The 19,192-nt window shown below is 43.7% G+C and overlaps 3 protein-coding genes across 6 annotated transcripts in view; 2 read left to right on the forward strand and 1 right to left on the reverse strand.

The window, feature by feature from the left end:
- Window positions 1–1,370: 1,370 nt before the first annotated feature.
- On the forward strand, window positions 1,371–9,202 carry LOC110523762 (ankyrin repeat and LEM domain-containing protein 2). Of its 2 annotated transcripts, none has more exons than XM_021602754.2 (13): window positions 1,371–1,522; window positions 2,311–2,682; window positions 2,772–2,969; window positions 3,119–3,312; window positions 3,416–3,604; window positions 3,755–3,877; window positions 4,043–4,106; window positions 4,205–4,386; window positions 4,484–4,590; window positions 5,539–5,738; window positions 5,861–6,341; window positions 6,480–6,611; window positions 8,504–9,202. In XM_021602754.2, exons 2-13 carry the CDS (start codon window positions 2,325–2,327, stop codon window positions 8,646–8,648), a joined length of 2,373 nt encoding a protein of 790 aa, XP_021458429.1. In that variant the 5' UTR covers window positions 1,371–1,522; window positions 2,311–2,324; the 3' UTR covers window positions 8,649–9,202. The 2 variants fall into 2 exon arrangements, with proteins under 2 accessions (XP_021458429.1, XP_021458430.1); XM_021602755.2 differs by lacking the exon at window positions 1,371–1,522 and adding an exon at window positions 2,024–2,041 and having other exon boundaries at window positions 8,504–9,043.
- Window positions 9,142–15,523, reverse strand: LOC110523764 (serine/threonine-protein phosphatase PGAM5, mitochondrial). The gene is made up of 6 exons (XM_021602757.2): window positions 15,088–15,523; window positions 14,725–14,906; window positions 14,477–14,602; window positions 10,112–10,197; window positions 9,780–9,910; window positions 9,142–9,516 (listed from the first exon to the last, which is right to left on the reverse strand). Exons 1-6 carry the CDS (start codon window positions 15,318–15,320, stop codon window positions 9,366–9,368), a joined length of 909 nt encoding a protein of 302 aa, XP_021458432.2. The 5' UTR covers window positions 15,321–15,523; the 3' UTR covers window positions 9,142–9,365.
- Window positions 15,524–15,623: 100 nt separating this feature from the next.
- The window catches only part of cplane1 (ciliogenesis and planar polarity effector 1), a 29,654-nt gene continuing 26,085 nt past the window's right edge, over window positions 15,624–19,192 (forward strand). For 2 of the 3 annotated variants that reach the window (XM_036977440.1, XM_036977441.1), the window contains exons 1-8: window positions 15,624–15,756; window positions 16,066–16,239; window positions 16,401–16,536; window positions 16,813–16,932; window positions 17,029–17,261; window positions 17,388–17,488; window positions 17,654–17,914; window positions 18,001–18,183. In XM_036977440.1, the coding sequence (XP_036833335.1) occupies window positions 16,159–16,239; window positions 16,401–16,536; window positions 16,813–16,932; window positions 17,029–17,261; window positions 17,388–17,488; window positions 17,654–17,914; window positions 18,001–18,183 (1,115 nt within the window). In that variant the 5' untranslated portion in view covers window positions 15,624–15,756; window positions 16,066–16,158. The remainder of the gene's footprint in view (window positions 15,757–16,065; window positions 16,240–16,400; window positions 16,537–16,812; window positions 16,933–17,028; window positions 17,262–17,387; window positions 17,489–17,653; window positions 17,915–18,000; window positions 18,184–19,192) is intronic. The other variant, XM_036977442.1, reaches the window with a different exon arrangement.

The following is a 19,192-nucleotide window of genomic DNA, read 5'->3' on the forward strand; positions in this document are numbered from 1 at the left end:
AATGTTTTGCAACGAAAACGAGAGTTTCTATTGGTCAAATGCAGGTAGGTCGTGCAATTGTGATGGGAATCACGTTCCAGAGTTCCCTGAGTGAAGGTCAAATTAGGAAGGATCAGGGCTGTCGAAAATTGGCAGTGAAAATTGTCGAAGCAGCGAGTAGAGATGATGAATGTAGTGGATGGCCAACAGTCTGTGGATGTCAGTCAGTTGAGAAATCTAATTGTGAAGAAGGTTGATTTTGTTGCGTTTATTGCGCAGGTGATAATTGCACAGGTCAGACATACAAAACATCTAAGGGTCTGGAAATCAGTGTAAAAGCGGCTGAAAGATTCTTGGATCTCCAAGATTTTCACGGCTGAAACATTGCAGGGAATACTGTCTAACACACCGATAGCGTCATTGAATTTTGGTACACAAGAAGTACATTAATTTCCAAAGAAACGCTGCGTTTGCCTTGCAGCGTTGCATTGTTGCATTCGGTGTGGTGCAAACGTTGGATTTATCGACCATATGCTTCAAACTGTATGCATAGATGGCTGGACAGAAATGGTATCAGAAGGTGTATTTTTGAACTTTTGTTGCATACATTTCCAGATTATGCTGCATACTATTTTGCACAAAAACACCACACTGAACGACTGCAAGTGCCTCTGCAAGGCAATGGTGCAAGGCAAACGCAGCGTTTCATTGGAAATAAAGTCATTTTGGTGTGCCAAATCGCAATGACACTATCGGTGTGTTTGAAGCGTCAGGCCCCCGAGCTTGTGTAGGGATCTGAGTACATTTGACGAAGTAGAGTACCTTTACTTTTTTTCGTTAAAGTATCTACGTTTTTACCCCACCCAGTAGGTTGCGGCAATACACCTTTTGGGATATAGTCCGCCAATAAAAAGAAGAAGAAGAAGGTCCCTCCCCGTTTCGTTTGCTGTTTGCTTGGTCAGTGCTATCACAGCTAGAACAATGAGGCAGATATTTCACTGGACGTATAAATGCGAAGCTTCCGCATGGCGTTTCCAATCACTACCAAATATGGTAGTGAGAGGAAGCCCAGTGGCCGGCAGTGGGAGAAGATGGAACGAGATGGATTTTGGCCGATATTCTGCAAATGTTCTTATTAATGACACATTTGAGCTCAGTACAGTTTTCTGTTCCCAAAACTATAATATTTTTCGAACAGAGTGGACAATGTTTTGTAGACTTTACCCTTTGCCAAATTAAAAAAAATGCGTTGTTTAGAAGGAGTGCAAATGCGAATTTAGTTATTGCACACGCGCACTTCACAGAGTAGGCGTTCCCTAACGGAAATATGCAAATATTTGCTAGAACGCGCCAATAGGATCTCGCTATCTCGTGCTTGGTTCTGATCACCTCCTTGTTTGTTCTGCCCACTGTGACTCACTTGTTCCCATTGGAAACGACTATCTTAGTTATACAAACCTTTGGTGCTATCGGTTCTTAAACGGTTTCCGTTGACTGACGTAATGAGTACACCACAGGAGGACGACAAGCACGAGTTTGTGAAGTAAGATATTATCTGAGTGTATTCGAGAACGTTTACGAGTCCATTTAAGTTAAATAAATGTCTGGCACGTAATTGAATCAGGTCTTAGCTGCTATTAGCTAGGGTGGCTAGGGAAAAGTTAGCTGTTGTAGTACATTCCTCAATGGGAATATATGGCCTAGCCCTTGCACTATAAGTTTCTCATAACCAATGATTATGGGGCAGATATTGTGAGAATTGGGCCATCCTAAGTACGTATCGTAGCCTAAATAATACATATGTAACTATCGATTGTGTAAATGCAAATGCACTAGAGCTGCAGCACGTTGAATGTAATGACATCATACATTATTACAAATGTACAACTATTTGTATTATGAGTCATATTGGAAAAGGCGGGGCATCGTTTTGTTTGAATTGACCAATGAGCTTGCGCCCCGATAGGTAAATAACAGGCGTAGGTAAACAGAATACGTGCTCCAGCTACATTGTTACAATATTCTCCACATGGAATCGTTCCACATCCCAAAATATATAAACGTAGGCTACAATGGCGTGTAGTAATTATTCCGTTTTAGACCATCGTTTTGCCAATTATGCATGTGATTTTGAAGAGAACGTGGCCAGAGTGGTTCAATAACATTTTATCTTTAGCCTATGACACATTTTATTTGTTGGTTATCTACTGTTTTAAGGCCAGGAACGACGAGTTAAAGTGTCATTTCTGATGCGAATGAGTAGTAGTATATTCTTCAGAGTATATTTGTAACATGACTCTTCTCTGGGTATGCCACATTTATTTATCCTAGGTAGTGACAGCAACATGGAGGAAGTCATGAGCAGGCTGCAGACCCTGAACCCAGATCAGCTACGACAGGAGATTATCGGGGCAGGGCTGAAGTGTGGCCCCCTTACCACCACTACAAGAGCCATCTTTGAGAGGAAGCTGGCCAGAACCCTCCTGGAGAAGCAGGGAGGGGATGGAGGGGTGACTGGTGAAGGTAGCACCTCCAATGCAGAGTCTAATAGACCCTTAACAGATACAGTAGAAGCAGACCACACCCTGGAACTCAAATCACCAGCAGAGGAGTGCAAAGAGACCGAGGAATTGGATGAACCAGAATTTCCCCTTGTTTACTATGGCGTATGTCCTCATTGGGAGGAGTCAGTGGTCACTGATGGTATGACCTCTTTTTATCCTATGAATAGTGCAAGATAGAGATTGTCTCTGAGTTCAATGTGTGGTGAATGACTATGTTTTCCCCACCAGACAAAGTACATGTATATGTGGACAGGAAGAAAGCTCTGAGAGCCATGATGACAATGAAAGAGTCCAGGTTTAAGTCCTTCTCAACACGAGAGGAAGCTGAGAAATTCTCAAAAGGCATCAATGAACATTGCCCAGCTGTAGCCAGCACAACTGCACCAGACGGGCCCCAGGGAGCGCTGCAACCTGTAGTCCACACAGGTGTGTCTGCTTCATAGCATAGCTTTATCTAATATAGAGCTACTATATAGATAGAAAGCTAAATGGATCATTCACCTCTTTTGTGTCATGTAAAATTAGCAAGAAAAAGGTTGACCGGCATGCATACAATGACACCCTTGTCCTCCCAGGAAGCCCTACCGCATCAGGGACTTTACCTGTGAACCTGGAGAGGGCTAATGAATTCCGCAGCCCCCGCACCCAGGACCTGACTGCCAAGCTGAGAAAGGCAGTGGAGAAGGGGGACAAGGAAGCCTTCAGCAAGCTGGTCTGGGCCAACCCACGCTACCTTATCGGATCTGGAGACAACCCCACCATCGTGCATGTATGCATTTGAGATAATTATTGTTTCTGTCATTTCCATGGGAGCAGAATTCTCACATTCTCTGGTGTAGAATAACTCTGTATTCCTGTTTTTTTTTTTATAGGAAGGATGCCATTATAACGTCCTGCATGTGGCGGCCAAAGAGAACCAGTCAGGGATGGTCCAGCTCCTCCTGGACACTCTGGAGAGCCCAGACTTCATGAGACTCATGTATCCCGATGACCAGGAGGCCATGTTACACCAACGCATCCGCTACCTCGTTGACCTGTACCTCAACACACCTGACAAAGCAGTGAGAACTTGCAGTCTATGAACCGTAACTGTGTAATACAATGGGGGTTGGTAGTCAGCACAATGCACACAGACATTATAGTCTGTCAGCGTTAAAGTGTGTATGTAAGGTATTCATGAGATGTACTGAATGTGTGTGATGTCCCTTTAGAGCAATGAAACTCCTCTTCACTTTGCCTGTAAGTTTGGCTGTCCAGACGTGGTCAACGTACTGTGTTCTCATCCGGCCACTGATAAACACCGTCAGAACAAGTACAACCAGAAGCCCTCTACTGTAAGCCACATTACAGCTATGAAGAACCACTTAATTTGCACTAAAACCCTTCTCTTAGTAAAGCATTCCATTTCTCTTCAGTAAGGTGTATTGTCCCCTGAATGTCATGCCAGAAAAGAGATGATTTACAGGACTAAATACTTGACTTTATAAATGCCTTTACAGGTGATATGTGAGAGGAAAAACAAAACCTCTGACATAAAGAAGAAGATCAAGGAATATTTGGAGGGTACGTTTAGATGTTTGCCAATGATGGCTATAAAACCTTTTTATATGTGCAAAAGCCAACATGTGAACACATTGCTAACTTTGACCCTTTTCTGACAGAACGGTGCTATGTTCCCTTGCTGAGGGATACAGACAACAGCTTCCAGCCTGTGATTGGTTTGCCATGGTCTCCAAGCCCACTGGAGGTGGATTTTCATTCGCTGGGATCAGGAGTGGCTGGGAGTCCCATAGACCCAGTCATGACTGTGAGAGCATATGTGGGTCCCCTCAGTCCTTCAAAGGTAATCTCAATAGCTTGGAGTATTGTACAATGAAATAATCCATCTATAGAGGCTCAGGCCTTTGTCTCTAAACCCATTTTCTGTTTTGGTCTTCCAGGCAGATGAGTTCCATAGACTATGGAGAACTCCACCCAGGGATCGAGCAGAGTATTTCCACCGTATTCTCAAATCTGACCCTGACAGGGGTGCAGAGCGTGTGGGGAGGTGAGTGAATGAACAATGGACCTGTGACCTTTTTTAAAGGTCAAATGCAGCTGTTTTTATGTCAAATTAAATTATTTCTGGGGAACAATGAAGTACCTTACTGTAATTGTTTTGAATTAAAATGCTTCCACCATCACAGGAAAAACAGGTTGAAATTTCAGGGAGTCTTTTCAAGCAGCTCTTACACTAAAAGGGCATTATCATAATTTTCATAATATTGTTCCAACCGTATAGTGTGGAAATACACTGAGTGCACAAAACATTAGGACCAGCTCATTCCATGATATAGACTGACCAGGTGAATCCAGGTGAAAGCTATGATCCATAATTGATGTCACTTGTTATATCAACTTCAATCAGGGGAGGGGAGGACACGCGTTAAATGATTTTTAAGCCTTGAAATAATTTAGACATGGATTGTGTATGTAGGTGAATGGGCAAGACAACATATTTTGAAGTGCCTTTGAACAGGGAATGAGGTGCCAGGCACACCAGTTTGAGTGTGTCAAGAACTGCAACACTGCTGGGTTTATCATGCTCAACAGCTTCTTGTGTATATCAAAAATGGTCCACTGCACAAAGGACATCCAGTCAACTTGACACAACTTTGGGTAGCATTGGAGTCAACATGGGCCAGCATCCCTGTGGAACGCTTTTGACATGAGTCCATGCCCTGACGAATTGAGGCTGTACTGATGGCAAAAGGACGTGCAACTCAATATTAGGAAGGTGTTCCTAATGTTTTGTACACTCAGTGTATATGTAAAGCATAGGCAAATATAGTTTTTGACTGCAGTGAGCTTTTAATAGGCTAAACTCTAAGGAAACAAACAAGCACATTTTATCAAGTAACCATAAACTTGCTGACGATCGATGAATGTCATGTCAAGGAAAAATGTAATGGCTACAGTTGGCATATTTTCTGATCGATCTGATCTCTCTCAACAGGGAGATTGCACATGGCATGGGGCATCCTTGGGCAGAGTACTGGGACTTCCTTCAGAGCTTCACTGACCTGTCTACAGAGGAGGGATGGAAGAGGCTGGAAGAGTATCTGGATAGGAAGGACCGAAGTGAGCTTCCCCGAGAAGAATATGGGAGGACAGAGGAGACCGGTGGTGGATTTAAAACATCAACACCCTCCAAAGGTAAGCACTTCCATAGAAAATCTACAACCTTACAAACATGTTATAACATATTATTTCATGCTTGAAATTATACAGGGAAATCCCAAAGTAATCTCAAATTCATGTGTTTTCCGTCATTTCAGAGGAGCAGAAAAACCACCAGAGCCATGCCCTGTCTAACCACATCCTGAATGACAAGAACTCAGCACCAGTGGAGAACAGTTCCCAGTCACCTGTGTGTAACCTCCTGCCAGAGTTTGAGAAAGCCAGTCTAAAGGTAGCATCTGGCACTGTGGAGGACTCAGAGAAGGCATGTCTGGCTCCCTCTGTACCTTGGAGAGAAGGCCTGGACCTGGGGGACGGTAGCTTCTGGAGGACCTGGGAGAGGAGTCGGGGGAAGAGGCAGGTGGAGGAGCTCTCTAACCCTAGCTCTGAGGAGTATCTGACTGCAGACGAGGGCTCAGACTCAGAGGGCCCAGATGGTCCCAGAGATGGTGGAGACAGGAGGAGAGACTCGGGATCCTCTAGCGCATCTTACAAATCAACGGAAGGAGACACCGCTAAGGACACAATTCTGATGACTGACACCCCTACAAGACGAAGACAGGAACTGTTTATGGATGGGTAAGTCTAGTCTTTGTTTATTTACTGTACATCAGTCAACCTGTCAAAATGATCTGTTGCAATTTAAACTGGCACAATAAATGTTTCTTTGTAGCCCAATGGAAATGCTAACCAATGTTATTTGACTCTTTCTTGCAGGGAATTTCCCACCAAGTTGGACAGTGAGGTCCTGTCTGCAATGAATAACATGGAGATTGACCTTGAGAGATACCCTTGCATTACTAAGTGGAAGACCACCATTCTGGCCTATCCCTCTTCACAGAGGCTAAGGTGAGATAGATACCTATTCTGTTTCTTTATGCTGTGTCAGCAGACATACAGTTGAAGTCGGAAGTGTACACACACCTTAGCCAAATACATTCAAACTCAGTTTTTCATAATTCCTGACATTTAATCATAGTAAAAATTCCCTGTCTTAGGTCAGTTAGGATCACCACTTTATTTTAAGAATGTGAAATGTTAGAATAATAGTAGAGTGATTTCTTTCAGTTTTTATTTATTTTATCACATTCCCAGTGGGTCAGAAGTTTACATACACTCAATTCGTATTTGGTAGCATTGCCTTTAAATTATTTAACTTGGGTCAAACGTTTTGGGTAGCCTTCCACAAGCTTCCCACAATAAGTTGGGTGAATTTTGTCCCATTCCTCCTGACAGAGCTGGTATAACTGAGTCAGGTTTGTAGTCATCCTTGCTCGCACACACTTTTTCAGTTCTGCCCACACATTTTCTATAGGATTGAGGTCAGGGCTTTGTGGTGGCCACTCCAATACCTTGACTTTGTTGTCCTTAAGCCATTTTGCCACAACTTTGGAAGTATGCTTGGGGTCATTGTCCATTTGGAAGACCCATTTGCGACCAAGCTTTAACTTCCTGACTGATGTCTTGAGATGTTGCTTCAATATATCCACATACTTTTCCACCCTCATGATGCCATCTATTTCGTGAAGTGCACCAGTCCCTCCTGCAGCAAAGCACCCACACAACATGATGCTGCCACCCCCGTGCGTCACAGTTGGGATGGTGTTCTTTGGCTTGCAAGCCTCCCCCTTTTTCCTCCATAATGACGATGGTCATTATGGCCAAACAGTTTTAATTTTGTTTCATCAGACCAGAGGATATTTCTTTGTTCCCATGTGCAGTTGCAAACCGTAGTCTGGCTTTTTTATTGTGGTTTTGGAGCAGTGGCTTCTTCCTTGCTGAGCGGCCTTTCAGGTTATGTCGATATAGGACTCGTTTTACTGTGGATATAGATACTTTTGTACCTGTTTCCTTCAGCATCTTCACAAGGTCCTTTGCTGTTGTTCTAGGATTGATTTGCACTTTTCGCACCACAGTATGTTCATCTCTAGGAGACAGAACGCGTCTCCTTCCTGAGTGGTATGACGGCTGCGTGGTCCCATGGTGTTTATACTTGCGTACTATTGTTTGTACAGATGAATGTGGTACCTTCAGGCGTTTGGAAATTGCTCCCAAGGATGAACCAGACTTGTGGTCTACAATTCTGAGGTCTTGGCAGATTTCTTTAGATTTTCTCATGATGTCAAAAAAAGAGGTGAGTTTGAAGGTAGGCCTTGAAATACACCCACGGGTACACCTCAAATGATGTCAAGTAGCCTATCAGAAGCTTCTAAAGCCATGACATCATTTTCTGGAATTTTCCAAGCTGTTTAAAGGCACAGTGAATGTAAACTTCTGACCCACTGGAATTGTGATACAGTGAAATAATCTGTCTGTAAACAATTGTTGGAATATTACTTGTCATGCACAAAGTATACAGTATGTCCTAACCGACTTGCCAAAATTATAGTTTTACAAGAAATATGTGTAGTGGTTGAAAAACTAGTTTTAATGACTCCAACCTATGTGTATGTAAACTTCCGACATCAACTGTATCTGGTCTTCGATACTCTTGAGCGGTATACTACAAAGTAGGATTATGGAGTTAACTTGTCTTAATATTCTGATGTAATTTTTTATTTTGTAGAAAGATGCGTTTGAAACGGGCATGGTCTAATTGATTTAACTAAAGAAAAAACATATTGAAGTTGAGCTTTTTTTTAAACTAACCATTAAATCAAATGTTAGTTTCTGGCTAACTCATTGATCCTGCTTTGTTGTATAACTCTCAGGTGGTTAATGCTGCTGTTTTGTATTTCCAGCTGGCCAAGCCCGAAAAGGAGAAGCTTGACTGGGACACCAAACTGTTCTCCCAGCAGGCTCAGCTTTCACAGCCCAGGCCCCAATACCCAGAGCTGTTACTCCCAGACCATCCTCTGCAGGACCCTATTCCACTCCCCAACCTGACACAGGGGAACCACAAGCAAACAGGATGTCATGTCCCACAATCTGAATGTGGTGTTGAAAACACAACAGGGAATGTTGGCCACCACATCAGGTCTATAGTCTGACTTTAGAACCCAGGCAGGAGACCACTACATTGCCATTTAACAGGTTACATGTCCTTATTTTACCTTTGTGCTAGTTTCCATTCATGTAACTATTTGGGCTTTTCTATGCAAGCCACTATTACCTTATCTGGTAACTAATTGAGCTGATATTTGCACTAATGCATGTCCTCAATGCAAGCATTCTCTTCTGCCAGATAGCATAGCTACAGATTACACTTTGAATTTACCTAATGGTGTACACTGCTCCCAATACTAAAGTGATACAGTATGTAATGATGCTTTTTCTTATGAAAATTGTTTTATATTGTTAATGACTTAACTAGCTGATTCAAGATAAATTAAGAGTTTTAAATTATATTGTTTTAATGTATACCTATACACAAATGGATATGTCAGTACATTTCCTCATGTTTATTCATAAAATGTCATATTAAAGCATTATCAAATCAATTTACTAAGAAATGGCACCGTCTGTAAAATACATTACAAATGATTTTTAAATACAAAACTGCAGTCAAAAGAATGATTCCCAACGTGGGCAAAACCATCTTAGAGGAGAAATGGTGGCAGCAGAAGGTCCGGTTACATGGGGCCAGCAGTGTTGGAAGGAGTGTCAGGTACGGGTGAGTTTTTCAGGAGGCATAAAGCCTGAGTCGCCCATCATCCTCAGTCCCACCCTGCCACTGGGTCTGATGGTGATCCAGGTGATGCTGCCGTTATTCAGGCCCAGCCGCAGCCAACCTTCCGGGGGAAACTGCAGAGCCCTGGATCAACCAAGAGAAACAGTTCCATAACAGATTTGACCTCACAATCAATGCCTAAAGAAATGTGTCCCGATTAAAGCATTACTACAGGAAACCAGGACCATGGGACGATATTATCAGTGTTAAACATTGACAAGTAGATCATGTTTTTCCACAGTAATCTGTGAACCTCTTGAATGTTCACCTCACCGAGGACAAATCACTCACTATGAATTAGCTGAGCTATGCAACTCCATTAGCATGTTGTTGATGACTTGACTAACCTGCACACAAAGTAGCGAATAACATTTGCGTGGCAGACAATGATCTCGTAGCTATCCTCTGTCTGCTTGCTGTCTGCACGGTGGATGTAGCGACGGAAGGCTGCCTCGATTCGAGCTCCATCTTCATGATACTGCAGAAACCAAAGCACCAGTACAGTGTGTGAGGGAAAGTTTGACAGCCAATTTTGTACAGCACTTTAACAGATTGCTTTGAAGCTCAAGTGCTAAATGGTTTGTATCGGTTAAGCCTTTAAGTGAATATCGCACAAGAAAAATAAGTGCAAGTGGGTAATTGTATCCATCTCCAGGACTAAGGATAGCAGATCACTCACCACACAGTCAGGTTTCCAGGAGATTGGTGGCACAGGCTCAATGGGAGCACCCTCTCTTAGCAGGTCACAGCTCACTTTGTCCACCTCTAATGCAGAGAGAGAGAGAGCAAAACAAGTTGTTTAGTACTGTTCAGTTTGGAGGCTTAGAATTACAGTACCAGTCAAAAGTTTGGACACACCTACTCATTCAAGGGTTTTTCTTTATTTTTACTACTATCTATATTGTAGAATAACAGTGAAGACATCAAAACTAGGAAATAACACATACGGAATCATTTGTTTTTTTTACCAGGCCAAACACATAGAAATACAAACATAGAACAAAAACATAGAATACCCACCCACAACACACCTCCAGGCAGAGCCCCAAGATGACGTCGAAGGACATGGCTGACGTTTTACATTCTCCCAATGTCACACCCTGACTGTAGATTGCTTTGTATGTTTCTATTTTTACTTTGGTCAGGGTGTGATGTGGGTGGGTATTCTATGTTTTTGTTCTATGTTTGTATTTCTATGTGTTTGGCCTGGTAAAAAAACAAATGAGTCCCACTAAGCCCAAACCAGATGGGATGGCGTATCGCTGCAGAATGCTCTGGAAGTCATGCTGGTTAAGTGTGCCTTGAATTTGGGGGAGGGTGTATAGTGTGAAAGGCCGAAACACCCCAGGAACCAAAGGTACACTACTGACGATGTGCTCCCCAAATTTCACCAAGCTCACTCTTCATGAACTCTTGGAAGTGCTTGCACAAAGGATAGTAACATCTCATCCTGTGTTCTTGGAATCTCTCCTTTTTGCGTAACTTATTTTGGACATAATGTTGCTGCTACCATCTCTTATGACAGAAAATATATTTTGGACATGAGAACAGCGATTACGCACCGCGGACTGGAAGAAACTTTTTCCTTTAACAAGAAGGATATCCTGCTTTCACTGGAACAGGCCACGCCTTTTTCGTGAATACGCAGGAAAAGGATTAGTCTCCCATTCCTTGAAAGCGTGCTGCCTTCTGAGAATCCGTAGGCGAGCGAGTAAACTCCCCTGCCATCCGTTCTTTTTGCTAATGTGCAATCATTGGAAAATAAAATTGATGACCTACGATTAAGATTATCATACCAACGGGACATCAAAAACGAACATCTTATGTTTCACAGAGACGTGGCTGAACGACGATACGGACAATATAGAGCTAGCGGTATTTTCCATGCACTGGCAGAACAGAGATGCTACCTCTGGTAAGACGAGGGGTGGGTGTGTGTGTCTATTTGTCAATAACAGCTGGTGCGCAAGGTCTAATATTAAAGAAGTCTCGAGGTATTGCTCGCCTGAGGTAGAGTACCTTATGATAAGCTGTAGACCACACTATCTACCAAGAGAGTTCTCATCTATATTATTCGTAGCCGTCTATTTACTACAACAGAATGAAGCTGGCACGAAGACTGCTCTCAACCAACTCTAAAGCCATAACAAAACAAGAAAATGCTTACCCAGAAGCGGCGCTCCTAGTGGCTGGGGACTTTTGTTTGCCTACTTTAATGTAGGCAAACAAAAAAGAAATCCTAGACCACCTTTACTCCACACACAGAGATGCATACAAAGCTCTCCCCCGCCCTCTATTTGGCAAATCTGACCCTAATTCTATCCTCCTGATTCCTGCTAACAAGCAAAAACTAAAGCAGGAAGTACCAGTGACTCGCTCAATACGGAAGTGGTCAGATGACGCGGATGCTACACTACAGGACTGTTTTGCTAGCACAGACTGGAATATGTTCCAGGATTCATCCAATGGCATTGAGGAGGACTCCACATCAGTCAGTCATCGGCTTCATCATACGTACATAACCCAACCAGAAGCCATGGATTACAGGCAACATCCGGATCGAGCTAGGACTGCCGCTTTCAAGGAGCGGGAGACTAATCCAGACGTTTATAAGAAATCCCACTATGCCCTCAGACAAACTATCGAACAAGCCAAGCGTCAATACAGGATTAAGATTGAATCCTACTACACCGGCTCTGACGCTCGTCTGATGTGGCACGGCTTAAAAACTATTACAGATTACAAACTGAAACACAGACGCGAGCTGCCCAGTGACGTGAGCCTACTAGACGAGCTAAATGCCTTTTATGCTCGCTTCGAGGCAAGCAACGCTGAAGCATGCACAAGAGCACCAGCTGTTCTGGATGACTGTGTGATAAAGCTCTCGGTAGCCGATGTGAATAAAACCTTTAAAATAGGTCAACATTCACAAAGCCGCTGGGCCAGACGGATTACCAGGACATGTACGCAAAGCATGGACGGACCAACTGTTAAGTGTCTCCACTGACATTTTCAACCTCTCTCTAACCGAGTCTGTAATATCTACATGTTTTAAGCAGACGACCATAGCCCCTTTGCCTAAGAAAGCGAAGGTAACCTGCCTAAATTATTACCGCCCCGTGGCACTCATGTCGGTAGCCATGAAGTGGTTTGAAAGGCTGGTCATGGCTCACAACAGCATCCTCCCGGACACCCTAGACCCACTCCAATTCGCATACCGCCCCAACAGATCCACAGATGACGCAATCTCCATCGCACTCCACATTGCCCTTTCCCACCTGGACAAAAGGAACACCTATGTGAGAATGCTGTTCATTGACAAGAGCTCAGGATTCAACACCATACTGCCCACAAAGCTCATCACTAAGCTAAGGAGTCCATCTGCAACTGGATCCTGGACTTCTTGACAGGCTGCCCCCAAATGGTAAGAGTAGGCAACAACACGTCTGCCATGCTGATCCTTAACACTGGGGCCCCTCAGGGGTGTGTACTTAGCCCCCTCCTATATTCCCTGTTCACCCATGACTGTGTGGCAAACACGACTCCAACACCATCATTAAGTTTGCTGACAACACAACAGTGGTGGCGTGATCACCGACAACAATAAGACGGCCAATAGGGAGGTGGTCAGAGAACTGTCAGTGTGGTGCCAGGACAACAACCTCTCCCCCATTGTGAGCAAGACAAAGGAGCTGATCGTGGACTACAAGAAAAGGCTGGCTGAACAGGCCCTCATTAACCTCGACAGGGCTGTAGAGAAACGGGTCGAGAGCTTCAAGTTCCTTGGTGTCCACATCACCAATGAACTAGCATGGTCCAAACATACCAAGACAGTCGTGAATAGTGCACAACAAAACCTTTTCCCCCTTAGGAGACTGAAAAGACTTGGCATGGATCCCCAGATCCTCAAAGGTTCCTACAGCTGCACCATCGAGAGCACTCTGACCGGTTGCATCACCACCTGTTATGGCAACTGCTCGGCATCTGACCGTAAGGCGCTACAGAGGGTAGTGTGAACGGCCCAGTACATCACTGGGGCCAAGCTTCCTGCCATCCAGGACCTATACAATAGACGGTGTCAGAGGAAAGCCAATAAAATTGAGAGAGACTCCAGTCACCCAAGTTACAGACTGTTTTCTCTGCTACCGCACAGCAAGCGGTACCGGAGCGCCAAGTCTAGGACCAGACGGCTCCTCAACAGCTTCTACCCCCATGCCATAAGACTGCTGAACAATTAATAAAATCACCACTGGACAAGTTACATTGACCCCCACATCTTTTGTACACTGCTGCTACTCACTGTTAATTATCCATGCATAGTCACTTCACCCCCACCTACATGTACAAATTACCTCAACTAACCGGTTCCCCCGCACACTGACTTGGTACTGGTGCCCCCTGTAAATAGCCTCGTTATTCTTATTGTGTTACTTTTTATTATTACTTTTTATTTTAGTCTACTTGGTAAATATTTTCCTAACTCTTCTTGAACTGCACTGTTGGTTAAGAGCTTGTAAGTAAGCATTTCACGGTAAAGTCTACACATGTTGTATTCGGCGCATGTGACAAATAAAGTTTGATTTGATTTGTAAGGGCTATTTGACCAAGAAGGAGAGTGATGAGTGCTGCGTCAGATGACCTGGCCACAATCACCCGACCTCAACCCAACTGAGATGGCAGCCAACAAGTGCTCAGCATATGTGGAAACTCCATCAAGACTGTTGGAAAAGCATTCCAGGTGACTACCTCATGAAGCTGGTTGAGAGAATGCCAAGCGTGTGCAAATCTGTGATCAAGGCAAAGGTTGGCTACTTTGAAGAATCTCAAATTCAAAAAATATTTTGATTTATTAAAAAAAAAATTGGTTACTACACAATTCCATATGTGTTATTTCATGGTTTTGATGTCTTCACTATTATTCCACAATGAAGGAAATAGTAAAAAATAAAGAAAAGCCCTTGAATGAGGAGGTGTGTCCAAACTTTTGACTGGTACTGTACTTTTGATTCGAGCTTAGAATGAGTGGTGTCCTGTTGTCTCTGACCTGGAAGATGCTTGCTGATGATGCTGGCAGTCTCTGTGGCACGGGTCATAGTGGAGTGGACCATGACATCATACTTCAACCCCAGGGCAGCCAATCGCTGACCAGTGTACTCAGCCTGCTCCCTGCCTATAAATCAATCAAACAATCAATCAATCAGTGCTTTATTGGATTCAATTTACTTCAGCCTCCTCACTGATACTTTTTAAAAATGGCTACAACACTGTAATCAATGCACTTCATATACATGCCTAGAGGGGTTAGGACCCTCTCCTTGTCCACACTCCCATTCAGGTTGTACTGTGAGTGGCGGATCAGGAAGATGTGACGAGTCGCTTTGGGTTTGTTATTCTCCACCTCTGTGTTCAGTTCTTCACTGGTGATCTCTTTGTCCTTCTTTTTCTTCCCATTTATGAGTGCCAGGGGGTCACGCCTTACAAATGAATCACATGAAAAAGCAGAGATCAGGGAATTATGAAACATATCGTTTCACTTCATACACAAATTCCCATAATGACAATTGACAACGAATCAATGATTCGATTGGTTCAATCTTACTCCCTTTACTGAGCGATGTGCTCATGAGAAATTAATTTAGGCTAATTATAGCTTACTTATCCCAGTTACTGTCCCAGCCATTCCCACTGGCAGTCACAGTGTGGTCATGGCCTGGTGACCACGTCTGAGGCACTGCTGCTTGGAGAACACCTAGACCAGTCCATTTTCTTGAACTTTCGTTATGTTTCGTTTTTTCAAAAGGATATCCTTTCGGTTCAGCCATTGCCACAAGTACTGCTGTTCCACCAGCAAGCCCACACACCAGCTTTGTTAACCTCCTGAAAGACATCCTTGCCAGGAAAAGGACAACAAAACGATATCACCAAATCCAGACGCAGCAACAACTACTGTAACAAACCTAAACTGATTTAGCTACCACATCTGAGACATTAACATTTTAAATAAATAATATATGTGCGTGGACAATAACAGCAGTGGTGTATGCACTGAAAAGACGAGGCAACTACGGAAACGTAGGAAGGAAAAAAATACGGAAATAATAAACGCTACCTATCCAAACACAGCTTTACAGCCGTAGTACCCATATTTGCCACATGATGTCAGTAGATAGCTAGCTATTTTCATTTGGCACAAAAAAAAAACATTTTCTGGCTTTGCCTAGCTCCAAGGCAACGCCGTGGCTTTACTCAGGAGGAGTCAGGATCATGGGGATGTCTCTCCCCACACAGAAAGCGGAGGGAAATTTGAAATTCTTCGAAATGATGGTATTAAAATGAAATTTTTCATTATTTTTGTAGGTCGAACTATTGCATTAATTGTAAACAAGAATAATATTTGAATGACATTAGAGATTACAATTTAGATTAAGTGGAAATATTTTGGTTCGGTGTTAGCATTAGCTAGCTAGCGTTAGCTAGCCAGCCAACACTTCCTTGTTGTTTGTTGACGCCAAAGTAGCATACATGCTAGCTAGCTACCAGCTAAATCACTTTATTACCATTTGACTTGTGTGATATCTGACCTGTGATAGCTTCTCGGCATTTCGTTTAGCTAGCAAGTCCCTATCATTACAGAACATCAACTCAACCTGAGATGCTTGAAGATGGTGCATGATGATTTCCCCATCAATACCTAGCAAGGGAGTACGCTAACATTATCGATTAAAGATGGAGCTGAAGCTGGAGGTTGTGTTGTCATCGAGCATCAAACGGAAGAAACCATGGCCACGGTTCTGTTGGCTCGGATTGGTGAGGACACTGAACTGTCAATCATCCACACAGAGATATTGACATCCATCACTAGATAATGCAAATCATTTGATTGCACAGCTTGAACATGAAATGGACTAGTATTCAAAACGGTAGTATCTGTGCAGTTTGTGACTGTATCAAACGGTTGATTTGTCCAGGAGAAGGAGTCTGTTTTCCTGCTAGATGACAAGCGGATCAGTGAGATCAACATGGTGTCTGGACACACCAAGAAGAAGACCCCCAAGCTGCAGCCCCTGCTCCCCAGGGTGGTAACCATGGCCGCATCCCAGAACGGTACACTTTCAGTGGCCTTTACATTTCAAAACCATTTGATTCCATAGACACGGCAGTAATCCTCATTGCTAAATTGTAATTATTTTGCCACTTACCTCCCAAATCTTACTACATTTGCACACACTGTTATTGACTTGATTTATCCCACGTGTAACTCTGTGTTGTTTGTGTCGCACTGCTTTGCTCCATCTTGGCCAGGTCGCAGTTGTAAATGAGAACTTGTTGGTTAAATAAAGGTGAAATAAATACATTTCCATGATTCATTTCTGTTTGTAGGTGTGTGGCTTGCCGGATTGCTGGTCTCAGGAGAGATGTTTTTATGGAGCAGGGACAAAGACTTCTTGAAGACCGTGGCAGCAGTCCCGACAGAAGCTCAGCTCGTCACTGCAGCACAAGGTCTGTATGTGCTCAAGCCATTGTTACAATAAGTCATGTTCAAGCTTGCCAACACAGCTCCATGTACTTACTGCGTATGTGTGGGTATGTACACAGGGTCTGGCGTGTGCCTGTCTCTGGTAGTTTCAGGGGATGGGATGCGGGTGCTGCTGTTGACTGTGACAGGGCAGGTGTTCCTGTGGGAGTGTGTGGACGTGCGTGACCTGGCAGGGGTACGGGATGGTACTGCTAGAGGACGCTGGGCACAGATACAGCACCCTGGAAACACTGCTCTGCCATCCCCAAAGGACAAGGAGGCATCTCAACACAGCATCTTCGTCAGAGGGGAGGTGAGAAGGACTACTCTGTCCACAGGGATAGACATGATTCAGTTGGAAAAGTCTGACTAGTTTCCCTAGGGAACGTTTGTCATGCCCTTATCATTTCTTCTGGTCTTTTCCTTGTTTTACTGCCAGGCAGTGGGCGATATCTGCTTGTCAGCTTTTGTTTTCACCTCGGAGGTGGAGCTAAGTGTCACTTTCCTAAAGATCCAATGGGAGGAGGGTCAGAGGAGCAGGTGAGTGGACTGGGAACAACTTCTCAGGGTCAAGGGGTCAATACTGCCGCTCGAGCATTTACACTCCTCTATATACCTTTTTATTGTCATAATACAATCAAAGATCTTTGTTCTCATGTTGCTCATCTGGAACATCTTTGATTGGGATGTATGTTTTTCCGTCAGTCCTGTGGGGTACAGTGTACGCTGGGTCACTAAGACATACCCCATGTCCTGCCTCACACCACCCTGTCGTCCGGTGAGGTCCAGGGGGTCACTGGTGCCAGCCTTCTCCCCTGATGGCCTGCTGTTAGCTGTAGTCCTGAACCAAAGAGACCCAAGGGCTACGCAGGTTCTCTTTGTCAGCACTCAGAACTTTGTGATTGTCTCCAGTGGACTGGGGGGATGTGGCAGCAAGAAACTCGTCATTCCTTCTAAATACGTGAGGTAGGTACACGACTATAACAGGGAGTATGTACTGTAGACACTGTATGTGCTTTAGATGATAAAGATGGCACCCTTGTATCTTGCAGGTCGTACTGGGTGGGCAGTGTGAGCTGGGCTGCGGGAGGGCTCTACCTGGCCTGTGTGCTGAAGAGGGGCTCCTTCCTCATGCTGGCTCGTCTGGGGGGGCTGCTCTCTCTGTCTACCTCAGGGTGCAGTGTGGACTTTGGCCCTGCTCACTTCCTGCCCCTGCATCCGCTAGTCACTTACAGGTAAACATGAGAATGATTCCATTCATATAAGCAACCCATTTCAAATGGAATGGTCAGTTTTGCTAATCCTACATATTGTAGCCACCCTGACCAATTTGGATTTGTTCAAGTGTTCCATAAGTCATCCAACAGGAAATATACCATCAGTGTGATACTCTCTTCATCAATCAGTCCATCCATAGCCATAGAATGTCAAACTGATTTTGAACACACTCTAGATTATTTTATATCTGTTTTGATCCATTAGTCTCTCTACTTCCTTTTCCTTTCTTCTTCTCTCTCATCTGTAGTCATCCTCTTTCTCTATTTCTTCGCTCTCCTCTTCCAACATGGTCATTGTGTCCTTTTTCTCATGTCAGTATTTGAGGGGTTAACACGTGTTGGTCTTGATACTCCACACAGCACACTTGAGCTATCTCCTAAACATAATTCACTTTCTCATTAGCTTGATGGCACTTGAAACACAAAACAAATCACTGACATTTCTGATGATTATTTCTACATAGTTGGTACAGTGCATTCGGAAAGTATTCAGACCCCTTGAATTTTTCCACATTTGGTTACTTTACAGCCTTATTCTAAAAATGCATTAAATTAAAAAAAAATGCCTCATCAATGTACACACAATACCCTATAATGACAAAGCGAAAACGGGTTTTTAGAAATGTTTGCAGATATATAATAAAATAAACTGATATCTTATTTACATAAGTATTCAGACACTTTGCTATGAGACTCGAAATTGAGCTCAGGTGCATCCTGTTTCCATTGATCATCCTTGAGATGTTTATACAGCTTGATTGTAGTCCACCTGTGGTAAATTCAATTGATTGGACATGATTTGGAAAGGCACACACCTGTCTATATAAGGGACCACAGTTGACAGTGCATGTCAGAGCAAAAACCAAGCCATGGGGTCGAAGGAATGTCCATAGAGCTCCGATACAGGATTATGTCGAGGCACAGATCTGGGGAAGAGTACCAAAAAATGTCTGCAGCATTGAAGGTT

Source organism: Oncorhynchus mykiss, chromosome 5, assembly GCF_013265735.2.
Source record: "Oncorhynchus mykiss isolate Arlee chromosome 5, USDA_OmykA_1.1, whole genome shotgun sequence".
NCBI classification, from domain to species: Eukaryota; Metazoa; Chordata; class Actinopteri; order Salmoniformes; family Salmonidae; genus Oncorhynchus; species Oncorhynchus mykiss.

What these genes read in the sequence shown, in the direction of transcription:
- LOC110523762 (XM_021602754.2), top strand. Translation starts at nt 2,325, where the DNA reads ATGGAGGAAGTCATGAGCAGGCTGCAGACCCTGAACCCAGATCAGCTA. An exon ending in ACAACCCCACCATCGTGCAT is followed by an intron (nt 3,313 to 3,415) that starts GTATGCATTTGA and finishes TTTTTTTTATAG; the next exon opens with GAAGGATGCCATTATAACGT. An exon ending in GGTGCAGAGCGTGTGGGGAG is followed by an intron (nt 4,591 to 5,538) that starts GTGAGTGAATGA and finishes CTCTCTCAACAG; the next exon opens with GGAGATTGCACATGGCATGG.
- LOC110523764 (XM_021602757.2), bottom strand. Translation starts at nt 15,320, where the DNA reads ATGTCTTTCAGGAGGTTAACAAAGCTGGTGTGTGGGCTTGCTGGTGGA. An exon ending in GAGGGTCCTAACCCCTCTAG is followed by an intron (nt 14,603 to 14,724) that starts GCATGTATATGA and finishes ATTGATTTATAG; the next exon opens with GCAGGGAGCAGGCTGAGTAC. An exon ending in CCTGGAAACCTGACTGTGTG is followed by an intron (nt 9,911 to 10,111) that starts GTGAGTGATCTG and finishes TGGTTTCTGCAG; the next exon opens with TATCATGAAGATGGAGCTCG.